Source organism: Syngnathus acus, chromosome 2 (assembly GCF_901709675.1).
Source record: "Syngnathus acus chromosome 2, fSynAcu1.2, whole genome shotgun sequence".
Taxonomy (NCBI): Eukaryota; Metazoa; Chordata; class Actinopteri; order Syngnathiformes; family Syngnathidae; genus Syngnathus; species Syngnathus acus.
In genome coordinates, this window is record NC_051088.1 from 21,270,771 (window position 1) to 21,286,430 (window position 15,660).

The 15,660-nt window shown below is 44.7% G+C and overlaps 2 protein-coding genes across 2 annotated transcripts; both read right to left on the reverse strand.

Moving 5' to 3' along the window:
- Window positions 1–547: 547 nt before the first annotated feature.
- Window positions 548–2,316, reverse strand: LOC119132450 (leucine-rich repeat-containing protein 15). Its single transcript, XM_037267737.1, has one exon. It carries the CDS (start codon window positions 1,965–1,967, stop codon window positions 900–902), a length of 1,068 nt encoding a protein of 355 aa, XP_037123632.1. The 5' UTR covers window positions 1,968–2,316; the 3' UTR covers window positions 548–899.
- Window positions 2,317–7,664: 5,348 nt separating this feature from the next.
- LOC119132086 (aryl hydrocarbon receptor-like) lies at window positions 7,665–15,653 on the reverse strand. The gene is made up of 11 exons (XM_037266999.1): window positions 14,620–15,653; window positions 13,943–14,130; window positions 12,625–12,728; window positions 12,380–12,469; window positions 12,107–12,227; window positions 11,886–12,016; window positions 11,066–11,271; window positions 10,881–10,990; window positions 10,657–10,798; window positions 9,414–10,587; window positions 7,665–8,892 (listed from the first exon to the last, which is right to left on the reverse strand). Exons 1-11 carry the CDS (start codon window positions 14,658–14,660, stop codon window positions 8,743–8,745), a joined length of 2,457 nt encoding a protein of 818 aa, XP_037122894.1. The 5' UTR covers window positions 14,661–15,653; the 3' UTR covers window positions 7,665–8,742.
- Between the last annotated feature and the right edge of the window lie 7 nt (window positions 15,654–15,660).

Here is a 15,660-nt window from a genome sequence, read left to right on the forward strand (position 1 = left end):
CCCAAAGCAATCTGTATCAGATTTGTTTTATTCTGTTCATCGTGATTGCAAAATTAAAATATTGAAAACAACAAACATGAACGTCTAATTAAATGCGGACACCGCCTCCAAGCTGAAACCGAGTTAACCGTGTACAGTTTAATAACAATACTTTAAATGAAATAATCGAAAACAAAACCCGAGAGCAAACAGTTATAAGTACAAAAGAATCAATAATGTAATACAGTACATTACATTGAATCCTGTTACCTGCAGGGGGCGGTATAGACTGTTTTGATCGTGGATGTGACGTCATTTGGACTGTTTTTCCTAGAAAGCAAATATGAAGCTAACGTAGATCTCTTATGTCACAATTATTTGTATGTTTTTGTCCCACACTGGAAAACAAACAAACAAACAAACAAACAAACAAACAAACAAACAAACAAACAAACAAACAAAGAACTTTAAGTATTTGTGACACAAATATGTGCGTGTGTGTGTGTGTGTGTGTGTACACACACACATATATACGTACTACATACTCATTTATATTCACATATTAAATATAAATATTATTTATTTATATATTATTTATTTACAAATAAGCAGGTAAAGCAAACAAGATGGTGACACCAAAACAGGTTCAATACATTCCAATAAAATGTAGCCATGAGCTGGAATTTAAAAAGTGCAGTTATTTTGTGGTCCTACGATGTGGTTTCCAGTTATCAGTCAAGAATGAACTTCTTCTTGGATCACTCCTCTACGATTTTAACGATTTTAACTGCGAGCTCCTCGAAAATGAAACTTGCTTGTGTCTCAAATTTTGGTTTGCAAAACAAATCAATCAATTGACACCTCGTACTTGGAAAACCTCTCTCATCAGTCACTATCACGAAAAATGGAAAGGTTTAAGGTCAGTAGTCTGACTCGTCCGATAGTTGTCCCTGCTGCGTCCAGTGCTTCCTTCTCTTCTTTCTTTTCCTCTTCCTCTCCCCCATCAGCATGGCTGCCAGCACCGTTATGACCACAGTGACGGTGATGATGAGCACGGTGACAGTTTCGGCAATGCACAGTTCTGTGTCCACCAGGCTCAACCGATAGTCACGCAGCACCTCGGGCTCAGCGCACGTCAGGTTGTAGTAATCGTCCAGGAAGAGTCTCTGGATGCTCCTCAGCTTCCGGAAAACTCTTTGTAGGTCACAGTCGCAATTCCAGGGGTTTCCCTCTAGCAGGATGTGGGTGCTGTAGGTGTGGAGGCTCAGGAAGGTCTTGAAGTGGACGGTGGTCAAATGGTTGTTAGCCAGGTTGAGCAGGGTCACGCTGGCGAGCGGTTTGAAGATGCCCACCTGCGTCTCATTTATGAAGTTGTCGGCCAAATTGAGGAGCTCCAGTGAGCGCAGCATGGAGAAGATGCCGCTTTTCAGAGAAGTCAGCCGGTTGCCCTCTAGGTGCAGATGTCGCAAGCTGCTCATCGAAGCAAAAGATCTGACCTGGATGGTGAGGATGCTGTTGTAGCTCAGGTTCAACTTCTGCAGATTGTCCAGGTGCATGAAGCTACTGCTGTCCAGGCTGCTCAGTGAGTTGTGAGCCAAGCTCAGTTCCCGCAGGAAGGCCAAACCCAGTGAGAAACCCTTGCCCAGGGAGGAGATCAGGTTCCAGCTTAGGTCCAGCTTCTGCAGGAACTCCAGTAGTGAGAAGGCGCCGTCCTGCACCACGCTGATGTTGTTGTTCTGCAACAGGAGCACACGCAGCTTGCGGTTCTTGTTGAACGAGCACTCGGGGATGACGACGATGCGGTTGTGGGACAGCTCCAGTAGTTCCGTGTTGGACGGGACTCTGGCCGGGAGCTCGGTGAAGAAGGCTGCTGAACAGATGGTCAATCTGACGTCCCTGCGACACTCGCAACCCGGCTCACACCAGTTGCTGTGAGAGCGGGAGCACACGGCTGGCACGGCCAGGAAGAGGAAGAGGAACCCCTTCATGGCTCTGCACACTCGAACTTGGGAAAAAAAATAATAAAGTACACAACAGACTTTTGATGATTGTCTGGCAGCGGATGGAAACACGACATGCTGAGAGTGAGGGAGGCCGGCGAGGATGGAAAACCTAATGAGAGACACTACAAAGAGGATGGAAAGATGGAGAGGCACACACCAGCCAGGGGAGGAGAGCTTGTCAATTATTTAGCAGGCCACGGGAGGGCGGGCCAAGCTTGGGGTTAAGCAATCGAAGACAAAGTGGGCCACCGAGCAGAATTAGAAGGCCATTATCAACTGATTGCAAAAGAAGCTCTTAATCCCAACGACTTCACGGGGTGTAGTATGTGCAGAAATGTGAAGTTTGCAAAATAAATCAATAAATCAATAAATCAATAAATACATGCAAATAAATAAATACAAACATAAATAAATAAATAAATAAATAAATAAACATAAATAAATACAAACATAAATAAATACAAACATAAATAAATATAAACATAAATAAATAAAAATCAATTAATACATACATATAAATAAATGAATCAATCAATAAATAAACAAACAAATAAATAAATAAATATTCAAATTTCTCCCCCTGCTGGCTGCAAGTCCAGATGTCAGATTGTATACTCATCTCTAAAATGAGGCAGGATGCGTCTGATAAATTGCAAGCCGACCTGAGCGAAAGATTACATTAATACCGTGCAAATCCAGAGTGCTCCGCGTCCATGTGGAGAGTCACGTCGTACTTCAACACGTTCACTTTGACCCCTTTGCACCATTCCAACTCCACTTGTCACATTTGATATGTCAGCAATTTAAAGACTTACACAGTGTTTTGCTTCAGCAATTGATAATTAATTAGCACATATTTGATTCTCATATTCTCATTACTTCCCAAACAGAACCAAGAGTATTTTTTGCTGGCGTTCTGTTTGTATTGAAGGGAGGGAAGTAGGTTTCCCGTACCAGCAGCTATCGGGTGTCTGCAGGGTTCCAGTTTCACCGAGTCAGCTGGCAAAACAATGAGCACAATGCCACTCCTTCAGTTACCGGCCACTCAATGACAGATTTCTGGTGACCCACAACAAAATAACTCATTCTTCTGTGCCGCTGCATTTGGGTCATTCAAAATCCGTGGCTGTTGTTCAATGGGCTAAATGACGCGAATGGAACCAAAAATAGGAGCGAGACAATGATTAAAGTATTTGAATGGCGAGTTCATCTTGCCTCACATTTCCAGCGAGCAGCGGGATTAAAGGAAAACCCAAATGAAGATGTTAATCCACGCATAGAAGGATTAGATGTGTGTTCTTCTGCATTGGAACATTCTACTCTACATATCTTAATCTATATCACTTTCACATCCCAGCTGGGTGGCATATTCAATTTCACTTCCGCCCACTGATGGATTTGTGAAACCAGCAAGCCACTTTTAACTGTTTAGTAAAAAAAAAAAAAAAGAACTAAACTAGTATCTAAATTATTTCTTACATATTTTTCATGAAAACAAATATTGGCAAAGAAAACCCGAGTTGAGATGCACCAAGGCACAATGATGAGGATTTGCTATTTCTCCCTGTGGCTGAGTGGATACAATGCTAACATGTTAACAGCGGGAATGCTAACAAGTCGCAAGTAGAGAAAGTGTTGCGGCACGCGGTTTCACATTATTGTAAAGTATGACCTGCAGTCTGCTAGGCCTACAGTTTGAAATGACTAACAGCGTCAATGTTTGTTTCACTGCGATGAGTACTAGTGGCCAGAAGGGGGCGCATAGAACCTGTTTTAAAACCTGGAGAAGCGGTACGAGTTGATCAGAACGAGATTGAATTGCACTCAGAGAACCTTTTAAGGTTAAAAATAAATAAATAAAAAACATTTACCAAAGGTATCCTAGGAGAACAACCCTCACATTTTTAAATTATTTTCATACTTTCAACACGTAGACGACACTGAAGAAATCACACCGACAAAAATAAAAAAATTAAAAACAAGTACAGATTGCATAAAACAACAAATATACATACACTGGCTCTCATCCACATTCCCAAAACATTCATGGCAGGTAAAATAATTAATAAATGAATATTAATTATTAAGATGATTAAAAAGGAAAAATTCATAATTAGGAAATACTCTTTTTTGGTGAAACGGTAACAGAATTTTAGTACTATAGCTCCACAATTGGGTCTCAAACTTGGCACTTTTTTCCACAATAATCTTCAAAAATAATTAATGTAGCCGATTAAAAGATCCAAATCTCTAAATTCACCTTCCAGGGTCTGGAAAGTATTTGGGTGGATGGAGCGTGTACCCCGCAGGTGTCTGTGCATGTGACAGTCAGAGGTGATAACAAAACGGACAAGCGGCACAGCATCTTGACGCCTCTCCTCTGATCCAAACTGGCATCTCCGACTCGGTGACAGGGAGTAGCGCTGCAGTGGCATGGGTGACCACCGCAGTGGGTTAAAAAAAAACTTGTACATCCAAGAGGACATTTGTTAAGAGGTGACTGCCAAATTTGTGGTCCAGGAACACAATTTACACAAGTGTGAACTTGTTTCTTGAAATGATCATGACTACCCCAGACAAATCATAGATAGATGGTAAAGATGAGATAGTAAAATGAATAAATACTGCGACAATAACAATAAGGTCGCTACCTTTTCCTCCCCCACACCTTTGCATGTTTGTTCAGCATGTAGGTCAAGGTTGTGTTACAGGCATGCACACACACACACACACACACACACACACACACACACACACACACACACACACACACACACACACACACACACACACACACACACACACACACACACACGAGCAGTATTTCTGTCAGCTCAGTGTGTGATCGCCCTGTGAGATGTCAGAGCTTTTAGTCGGGGATGGATGCGAGTGCTTCGGCAGCTTCGTAGAGAACGGAACAGGTGCTACAGAAGACAGAAAAAAGGAAATATGTTGCATTATTTAGTGACTTTGCACTAAAGTTGACAGAACAATGAAGATCTTTCAAAAGTGGTAAAGAGACAAGCACGGAATTGTACATTTTCATCTTGATCTGTTGGTCCATTGAAGAAGAAGACATTTGGGGAAATTGCAAACTTTCAATGGGAATTACAGGGAATTTTAACTCAAGAGTGTAATTCATTTTATATTAAAGTATAAAAGAGAGTTTTCAAATGTGAACATCCATGCAAAAAACATTTAGGTTTAAAATGTTAGCTCTTTTAAAAAAGGTTTTAAACTCAATTTCAAAAGACGATCTTTCAGTAACCTTTTTATTTCTTTACTTTTGAAAGTTTAAAACGTTTTTTTTTTTTTTAAAAAACAAGGAAGAAGTAACAACACAAAAAGGCCCAAAACACAACTAGGAGTAGACCAGAAAACCAGAACTAGTATAACACAATGAGAGAGCAATAATTTGGATTATCGATAATCAAAAAAGAAAAGCAGACCTGGCAACGCCATTATTACTACTTATGTACAGTGGCAATAAAGGTGATTCTGATTCTGATGATGGCAATTTGACCGTTTGCCCTTTTGTCCGCTTTTGCACGCGACGACCTCACCACCCGCCTCAACACAACCGCTCTGATCCAAACTGTTTTGGCACGTCGACACAGGGGAGCAGGTAAAGGCAGCCGCAACATTGCGTACGACCTGCAGGCGAGTGGATGCGGGAGGGGTTAAAGGTCAACCCATGTGGGAGAAGGTGCTCAGTGAAGCATCACGGTTAGAGAAAACACAGAAAGATGCTTTCCTGTCAAACAGAATCTTGGCGGAAATATGTTTTTCCAGATTGACTCTACATTCTGTAAGAACTTAACTTCGAGAAACAATACAGCAACACTCATAGATGCTTGATCATCACAATTTCAATTCATGCAGTCCAAAAGGATTAATTGAATTTTTGTATCGAAATGTACAACTCTAATCAAGTGACGCAAGAGCCGAAACTTTCAAGCTACACATGGCGAAAAGGGTCAGTGCAAAAACAAAATATAAAAAAATATATATTTGCAAATTTCTTTCAAAATGGTTGTACAGATTTGTTGACCAGTGGGCTTTGGCGGCCTCTTGTGGCAGTTTAGGGCCTTTCAGTAAAGCACCCTCCCCGTTGAATAGATGGTGATCAGTTCCACTGAAAAAAAAAACCAAACCTTGTGAATTTGTAAATAGTGAAGCAGCACTCTGCTGGGATTACAAGAGTAGAGTAGCCTGTACAACTAGCAGGAGGTCAAAGCTCATCTAGTAGGCTATGTGGGTTACAGCGAGGGGCGGTGGTGTGTGTGTGTGGGGGGGTGCTTCTGCCCTAAAAGCCTGCCAGCTTATTCATGCTGGCCATTAGTGCTGTCTTTAAAGCTTTATGACAGCGCACACAGTTGGGCGCGCCACTGTCTCGACCTTTGCGACTCACTCATCTGCTCCCGGTAGCGAGCAGCCATGGCGACAAATGAGAAGGAAGCAGGCGCCCCAATTTGGATTTGATGTTGTTGAACACTTTGCAAGGTGACGTCAAGTCCAAATGGCGCACGCTTCTCCTGTCCCTAGCGGGCTGCACATGGACAGGAAGCTGAGGTGGAAGCACGGGGAGGGTGTGCTTGCTCGCTGGCTCGGACGTAATGAGCACTGGCATGCCGACGGGTGTGTGCAGTCGATATGCACGATGGAGGACAGGACGCCTTACGGATGCACATCGAGCAGCAATCAATTGTATTAGATTTACTTCACGTTGTTTCTTATGCACATTTGGATAAATGATGGCTGATTCAGGACTAATGATTCGAATCAAATAAATCGGACTATCATTTTGCGGGACAATATTCACTGGCTCTAGATTCCATAAAGTTCTCTATAAATATGTGTGGTTCCAGAAGGTGATTTGATATTTCACTTAAGCGGCAAAGAACACATTGACAGAATCCTGGCCAACTTGTTCAGTGCCATTGACGGTTATACGTCAAAGATATTTACTGGGTTGGCAGTGAATGAATTAAAATTCACCGTGTGGATTCCCATGGATCCACAAGCAGAGATGCAACACGACTAAGGAACCGATAAAAAAGGTCCCAATTTTGTTGGTAGCCATGGTAATGAGGTAAATGATCTCATCTCTCCCGCATTTGCTCTCAGGCTCTCCCGGAGGGTTTCGACTGCAGGAGACGTCGTCGACAGAACAAAGCTAAAGTGGGACGCGGCACAATATCTTCCTTGGATGGTTGATCGTGTCACAAGCGAGCAAAGTTAACCGTCTGAAGACTGCGGGAGAAAGAAAACTCTCATAAATGATTCCGGGCGGGTCATGAAAGATGTAACGTCAGCGACGTTGTGCACTCAGAAGGTCGCCCCAGCTGCTGTCTCGCTCCTGAAAGTTGTCTCTTAGAATTTAGCATGGGGAAATGAAACCGTGGCAAAATTCCGATGCCTCTGCTTTGCCTACGTTTGTTTGTTTGTTTGTTTGTTTGTTTTGGGGATGGTTGTGAATTCACACTGGTGCTGGTGTAAAAAGTTAGCGCTAGGGGGTTGGTGGTGTTACTCGCTAAAAGCATCCAAAGGTTGTTTGTGGCGTGCAGCACTTGAGAAGTCAAGCGGAAATGTGATCACGGAGGAGGTGTTGAACCTCGGGTCGGACCGATTTTTTGGGATGGGCCCAAGAGCAAGTTCAAAGATGACAGCGGAGGCGTTTGGTTGTGATGGCACCCGGCTTTTTATTTGCACGCAGCTGAAAGACGATACGGAGTAGTTAGCGTCCATCTACGGAGACAAAAGTAACGTGCAGGTGATAGGTGGTGATCCTTTAAACAGTAACTTTCCAAAGTCGCTCATCTGGTACTTGCTTGTTACTAGTGATGGGAAATGAAGCAGTTGTAATTTTTTCACTCCTCTGGAGGGCACTCATTGGGTTAAAAGTATACTGACTTGCCATTTCTAAAAAACGAGCAACAGTGCCATCTAGAGGAGTAAATAAAATACAACTGGTTCATGAAGCAAATTTGAAGCTTCATTTCCCCATCATTATTTGTTACCACGGTAAAAAAGCAAACTTGCAGCTTTTTCTATCACACGACTTGAGTGATTTTAACAAGTGTTTGTAAAACATACATTTACATGCAGAGCACTTTTTTTTTTTTTAAAGCCTTTGAGAAGTGATTGTCTGGTTTTACACAATAACACGTCACGACTGGTTTCGTATATATATATAAAAAAAGAATGTCAATTTACAGAAAATGAGAACAATTGATATAAATGCATTTTGTGACATTCAACACGGAGCCGCTGCTGACGTGTTTCACATTTGCTTTGGAATTTGTGCTAAATGCTAAATGTTGCTGATTCACTGTGTGGTCATTTCAATGTGGATGATGGAAAAACAAAAACATGAGTGGAAATATTGCATCATGGAAAAGACGTGAACATGAACTTTGACTGTAGTTCATAAAAATGTAAGCGAAAACAAAAGTGTAGCATTAACATTTGGGTTCCGTGTCCTTTGTGGTTGGCTAGCTCAAACAGAAAATGGAAAGTTGAGTGATGAGATCCATCAAGTGGAGTTTGTTGAGGACTGCGAGCGCCATGTCTCTTTGTCGCTCCGGGTTTCGCCATCTGCACCAAGTGTGAATCGGCAACAACGAGGCAGTAACGTCTCCTTCGGGAAACTCAAATGCTTCTTCTTGTGACATAACCGAGACGCTCGGATTACGCCGGGAGTGAGTCGGTGGCAGCAATATGCTTCTTTTTTATTTTTTTTTTATTTGGTACCTTCTTGTCAGAGGATAAATTCTGACTTCTGAGTGTCTGGGACTCCATCGGGGCAGGAGATTGGGACGTTGGCTGCCACTTCTCTGTTCCCGTTGGACACGAGACAAGTGCGGATGAAGGTGGCGTTGGCCACGTTGAGGAGGCAAGCGTTCTCCAGCTGAAAATCACACACAATTGGTCACTATGACATGACAATGATGGATGGATGGATGGATGGATGGATGGATGGATGGATGGATTTTTCTCCTTTCACTTCATCCATTTCTGTCACATTGCGTGGCAGCTCTGCAAAACTAAAAAAAGTCCACGTCTATCCTTTCGGATGGTGCGATCACAGATCTCACAATTGTCAAAAAAGTGTGTACGTGAGATGGCCGGCAGCAGAACAGGAGCCTTTTCGTGTTGACATAGCATGTCTGCTCACATCAGCACAGTTTACACTGAGCTTCATGCCTGAAGCTTCTACTGAGTGAAGCGCTGACTTTCCATGACAGCTCGAGAGCTCAAGTAGCTTCACTACTTCAAATGTTCTGTAAGGGCAACGCGTCAGCCCTCGTCAAATGTCTCCGACTGAGCCACGGGGAACGCACCGACTGAATTTTCAGTTCGGGGTAGAAATGCATAGAGAAAAGCTTCGCTATATAGTTTGGCTTAAAATAACATTTGTCGGAGTCTTACCTGGTCGTGGTCTCCCTGTGTGGTGTCGAACAGACTGTAGGCCTGGACCGAAGGCTGCGTCAGAGCCAAAAACTGCTCCAGCTCCACAGGTGCACTCTGTGGAGGACACTGAGCTGGACTCTGCTGCTTGTAAGATTGCGGAACCTGCGCTGGGCGTGGCTGCGCAGTGTCCGTCATATGTCCGTAGTGACAAACATTCGGTGCCGACTGCGGCGCGTTTGAGACGACAGGGTCCGGCAGCACGTCGGGAAGAAAAGCCGTCTGTCTGCCGGGCCGAAGGGTTCCGGACAGGATCTGGGGGTCGGGTGACCAAGTCAGGTTGTTCCCCTGTTGCCAATGGTGACTTGAGATGTCGTTAACAAGACTTGGGTGAGGAGCGTGGTTGTCACGGCGACGGGCTTCCTCATTTGTCCAGCAGCTCTCGCCTGACAGCGCGCTGGCGTCGACACTTCCGGATGCAAAGCGAAGCCCGACGGCCCCGATGGGCAGCTGCTCCAGTGAGGCGGCGGTAGCGGCCACGCGCCGTTGGGCAGAACTTTGGGCAGAGTCTCGAAAAAAGTCACCGAGTCCAAATCCAACAATGTTGTCGTGTTCTTCTCGATTCCACGCCGTCTCCGGCGACTCGTGAACGTAAGGCGTGATGTCATTGTTGGTGAGCTCACTGAGTGCGGAGTCATCCATCTGGACCTGGATCATCTTCTCATCCAAGAGCAACAGTTCCAGATCTTCAGCATTCAAGCCCAGGTTCTCCAAAGCACTGAGGAGTTCACTGTTGGAGCAACTTTCGTCCGCATCCAGAGAAAGAGAGTCCAAGGTGGCTAGAAGCGGAGCACACACGGACACGTCGCTGCTACATCTCGCCGTCATCTGCCAGCTGTCAACAAATCCCTCCGTCTCCCGTTGCCGGTTGCCGAGAGGACTGCGAGCCTCTGAATCTGCTTGGCAGACGTAAACTGACTGATCTTGGCTCATCAGCGCTTCCAGTAAGGACTTTGGATGCGTGTTCTCTGAGATCTTCTCTATTTTCCCCTTCTTGCATTTGCCTTTGCCCTTGAGAGTTTCCGGAAAGCCCCGAAGCGGGTTACCCGTTTGATAGAGCATCGCCTCGCCGGTGGCGAAGGTGAAAGGGACTTGCATGGAGCGTTTTTTCAGGTGTTCTCCTCCTTCCTCGTCTCTGTTGGAAGAGGAAACGATGATCAAAGATCTGGACGAGCGTAACCTCCAGTTGACGTCCTCCACGTACACCAGCGGCCTCTGCGTGGCGATGATGTAGTCCGGTTTGCCGTTTTTGTAGACGAGGCGGGCGTTGGCTTGGACCCATTTCCATCGGTTGTCCTTGGTGAGCAAGCGGAAGACGGTGAGGCCGCTCTCGCCGGTCTTTATCACTACAATCAAATAAAACAAAAAGGATGGTAGAGCGGCATTTGAATGAAATCGAAAATCTCTGGGGAACAACTTTTAACTTACTTCTGACGTGATTCTCCGCACAGTGCAGCATGTCGGCAGCGTGGATGAACTGGTATCCCGAACCCCGGACACGCAGCTCGGCCTCGGTGTAACCCAGCACGATTTTACCCCTAAAAAACACAAACGTGACACGCTCGGCGTACGCTGACGTGAAAGCGGAACAGATCGGCACGAAAAGCGCTTACTTTGCATCGCAGGCCATGGGCGTGAAGTCAAGTTTGTGCTTGGTTCTGAAGATCATGTTCTTTGTTCTGATCTCCAAGATAGCTGGTGACTGTAGCGGAGTGGCGATGGCAAATAAGGCCAACTGAAGCGGGCCACCTTCCCCGTCAGTGCACTGAGATCCACTTTGACCGTGGAGGAATTTCATGCGACCCTGAATGCTCAAGGCCTGAAAGACGGCGAGACAACTCCTTTAATGCCTCGTCTTCTTTTCCCGCTGTTTGGCGTCATTTTTCTGACTCATCTAACTGGGAAGTATTTTCTCACTACGTTCTGTCAATGAAGATAGAATCAGAGAAAGAGAGTGGCTAGCTAGCTAGTTGTGCCAGCTAAATTAGCTAACCAAGTTCAGGTATTTGCTAGTGTTGTTTAAAAATTTAAATTTATCATATATTTCAGGGGTTTTCAGCTGGTTTTGTCCAAGGGACCACCATTATAACCGAGAAGCAACTCGGGGACCACAATATTATTTTAATTTGCACCGAAGGAGGATAGACCTACACAGGCTATTTATTTGCATCTCATTTGGATGGGTAAACGATTCACAAAATTAGCTGGAAAATAAATTAAGTCTCAATCATGATTCTATTTTATGCTTTAAAATGTTCCAATTATTTTCCATTTCCGATTTCACTGAACACTTGCAATACCGCCATGGGCCACTAGAGGGACACGGACCACCGGTTGACAATCGCTGGTATATTTGTTGATGCAAACAGTATTAAAAGTCTCTAAAAGCAAGTATTAAAGTATTCAAAGCAACATTTCTTTATTTGATCTCACCAAGAAGCCAGAAGAATTGTCCAGTAGGCAGCGGAAGCGGCAAACAAAGCTTCTCTCCAAGAAGGAGGAGTTTTCTGTAGGAAGCTCATCCGGGTTGTACCTCAGCAGGTAGGGGGAAGCTGGCTCGCCGTCTACTTGTGCACCACAACATCGATTGTCCTCATACCATTAGAATGTGAAATCAAAGAGATCATTGTAAAATCAAAGTCAAGGTGCCAGACCTGCTGCAGTGTCCAAGTGGGATCCAACGGGTGGGTTGAGGGCCCAGTGCAGGTTCCTCTTGAACTCTTGCTGGTCTTCGGCGTGAATCAGCTCCAACACGCTGTGATGCATCACGTCCGTCTGACGGGAAAAACACGGCAAACGAGGACTTTGAATTTTAAACGTACGTGCCTCCCAAAATTTTAACGTATGGTTAATATCTTTGATGATCGTAAGTGTGTGTGTGCTGCTTTTTGCCAGGTGTTTTTCCCGTTTCCTTGCTGATCGTGTACCTGATGGAAGCCGAGGTAATCCCGAATGGTGTGAGAGCAATAAAAAATGATTCCCTCCGCTGTGATCACCAAAACAAATCCAGGCAGAGCCTGCAGAGACAACAACACTCGAGACGATTAAAGATGGTGTCGTTTCGTCTCACCTGGTAGATTGGCGATATTAGACAAGCAACACACAGCACACACACAAAAAAAAGACCAAAACTTGTAAATCAAGGTGCGACTGTTTATTGAAATACATTTACCTGAAGCAGAAGCTCCCCTTCTGGCTCGGTCTGTTCCGGCACCCGGCCGTCGAGGTGCTCAGTACTTTTGCTCGTGCCATTGGAGAGATGTTTTTTCAACGCCACTTGAGAGAAGCAAACAAAAAAGGAGGGTTGAGGACCAATTCGTCATTTGGATCAGCAGATTGTGAGGTTGCAATTGGATTGAGTCCAGGGAAATGGATAGACAGATAGACAACTAGCTAAACGGGTAGCTAGACGGTTAGCTAGACGGCTAGCTAGACGGCTAGCTAGACGGTTAGCCTAGACAGCTAGCCTAGACAGCTAGCCTTGACAGCTAGCCTTGACAGCTAGCCTTGACAGCTAGCTTGACAGCTAGCTTGACAGCTAGCTTGACAGCTAGCTTGACAGCTAGCTTGACAGCTAGCTTGACAGCTAGCAAGCTGTCAGACAGACAGACGGACAGACAGACAGACGGACAGACAGACAGACAGACAGAGATAGATCAGAGGCGTCAAATGTTTTTGCTGCCCCCTCCATTTTTGTTATTTTTAGATAACCTTTTGCAGCTCACCAAATGATATTTTAATTAAATGTCCCGGGCGGCTAGAAAAGGGTGGGCCGGGCTGAGATTGGAAACACCTGATATGTGCAGACCAGTTCAGCTGCCATAACAAAAGAGTGTAAGCTACCCAAGTCAAAAGTTGAAAAATGGGTCCTCGAGCCCCCCCGCCCTTTTGCACAAAGTCTGTAAAGTGGTGTGAGTGGATTATCTTGCTGTGTTTGTACTCCCCAAAGCTTTCATCTCCTCCTCCCACCTCCTCAGACCTACATTACTGTGTGTCTGCGACTTTAGGGAGGGAGAGAGAGGGAGGTCATCGAATGGCCACAGGCTGACCTACAATCCATTAAAGAGCGCATTCAGACACCGCCATGAGCTCGGGGTTATCCAGGGGTGACGAGTCGACACACTCGATGTGGAGGAAGCCAGAAATAAGGACCCGGCCAATCGGGTTAGCCGATTCATCGACGTCCTTAATCTCGGGGTATTGATAATTTTGTCTGTCGATCTTATCTTCCACTAGAGAGGTCTGAAAAACGCTTTTGGTTTTTATTTGAGAGAATGACTTTGAGCCGTTAAAATCGTTTGTATTGTTTCACAGTTATTGTTGGATGCTTGAAGATTAAAAAAAAGATTGAAACGTGCAGTTTGATGCTGCATGTCAAGGCAGGCTTTTTAAGGATGGGTGATCGGTCAGAAAAATTGAACCCCTAGTTTAAACGCTTTCAGATCAACTCAAAATCCTTGTAGTCTTGAAACCTTTTTGATATTTCATACCTGAAAAGAATCTCTTGGCCCGAATGTAACTGACACACAGCCTCAGGATGGACAGTTTGTCCAGACTGGAGATGACATCCTCAGGGAAGGGCAGCAAGCCGGCCAGTCGGTCCAGCTCCAAGTTCAGACGGTCCCGATGCCGTTTAGACGGGTTGGACTTGTCCCCGTCGATCGGGGTAACTTTGGTTCTGGTTGTGAGTGGGAGGACATCAAGAGCGTGACTGAGACGGATCCTGATACATTGTGTGAATACAGTGAAATTCTTTTCTACTATTCCAACTTTTCTGATCTGATTCAAAGCATTCAAAAGATCTGCAAAATTCAAGACTTGGTAGGCATTCGGTGCAAGAATTCAAAAGTTCTTCAGCATTCCCATTCCAAATTCAAACTGTTTGTATCTCTTATTTATTCTTATTTAACTGCAACTGCAAATGATGTGCAAATCAACTTTAACTCAAGTTAAAGCTGTGTCCAGTTAATTATACTGAGTCAAACAATCACCGCCAGTGGAACAATTTGCAGAAGTTAAAACACCGTAATCAACATGTGTATCCACTTTTTGTAGCATTTTATCACATTATATTTCGAAGGTAAAAAACACGTGCCTTGACCAATCAAAAAATGTAATGATGCACAGCTTTTTATTTGTATTTTTTTGCCCAAATGACACACATTACCCCTTTTGAAGCGGTTTTCTTCTCTTGCGTCCAGCGTACATGTTGGCTCCAAGTTAGTCCCAATCGAGCGGCTCATCCACCAAGCGGAATTCTAGCCAGCCGGAGGTGCAAAAGTGTCCCAACATCCGAAAGCGGTTCCGCTGAAAGGACTACAAGCACACGATCGATGTTAAGAAGCAAACAACAACCGACGTCATTTGACAATGACAATGTTCCTCGTGTCTCAGGTAGACTTCAGTATCACAATATTGTGTCAAATAGCTAAAACATCGTTTGTGGTCCTCTTCTCCCCTTTCCACCGCCGCCCACCTCCTTATCCAAAATCCCGAGACGGTGGTTGCGGTGGACTCAGTTGACGCGGCGGGGAGGGAGGGAGGGGTGAGTAGGTTGGGAGGGGGCGATTAGGGGGGGGCAATCCCCTCACCACCTCATCCTGTCTCCCCCTCCTCATCTTCTCACCATCATTCTCTCACCACATCATCCTGTCCAACCTCCATCCCCTCACCACCTCATCCCGGCATCATCCCAGCATCTCCTTCCTTTCAGTGGCTTTCGGAAGAGGAGCTGAAAATAAAACACAATCGGTGCTTTCACAACGGTGTCTTCTCGCTGGGAGGTAAAGTCGACAAATAGTCGTGCCAGCTGTGTGCAGGTTAACAAAGTCAACTTTTGCACGTCGTTATACTGACACCGAGTGGACGCTATTGAGCACTGCCATCACTAAAACAAGCGTTACCATTTCCCGATCAAATTCACAATTAGTTGCGTTACTAAATTTAACAAATGTATTACCTACGTAAAAACGTAATAAAAAGAAATGAACGAAAACAAATTTAAGCTGCTTTTCTCAGCGTCACTGTGCCATCAGAGCATTATTTATTGTGGCCATCGTGAACAGAAGATTAATTTTTCATTTCATTGACAAAAAAAGATACACATTCTGACATAGATATGTGTTGCTGTACACAATTTGCGACAGTACGTATTTAAAAACTGAACACGCAAAACAAACACACACCACTAAATGCATACTGCAGTGAG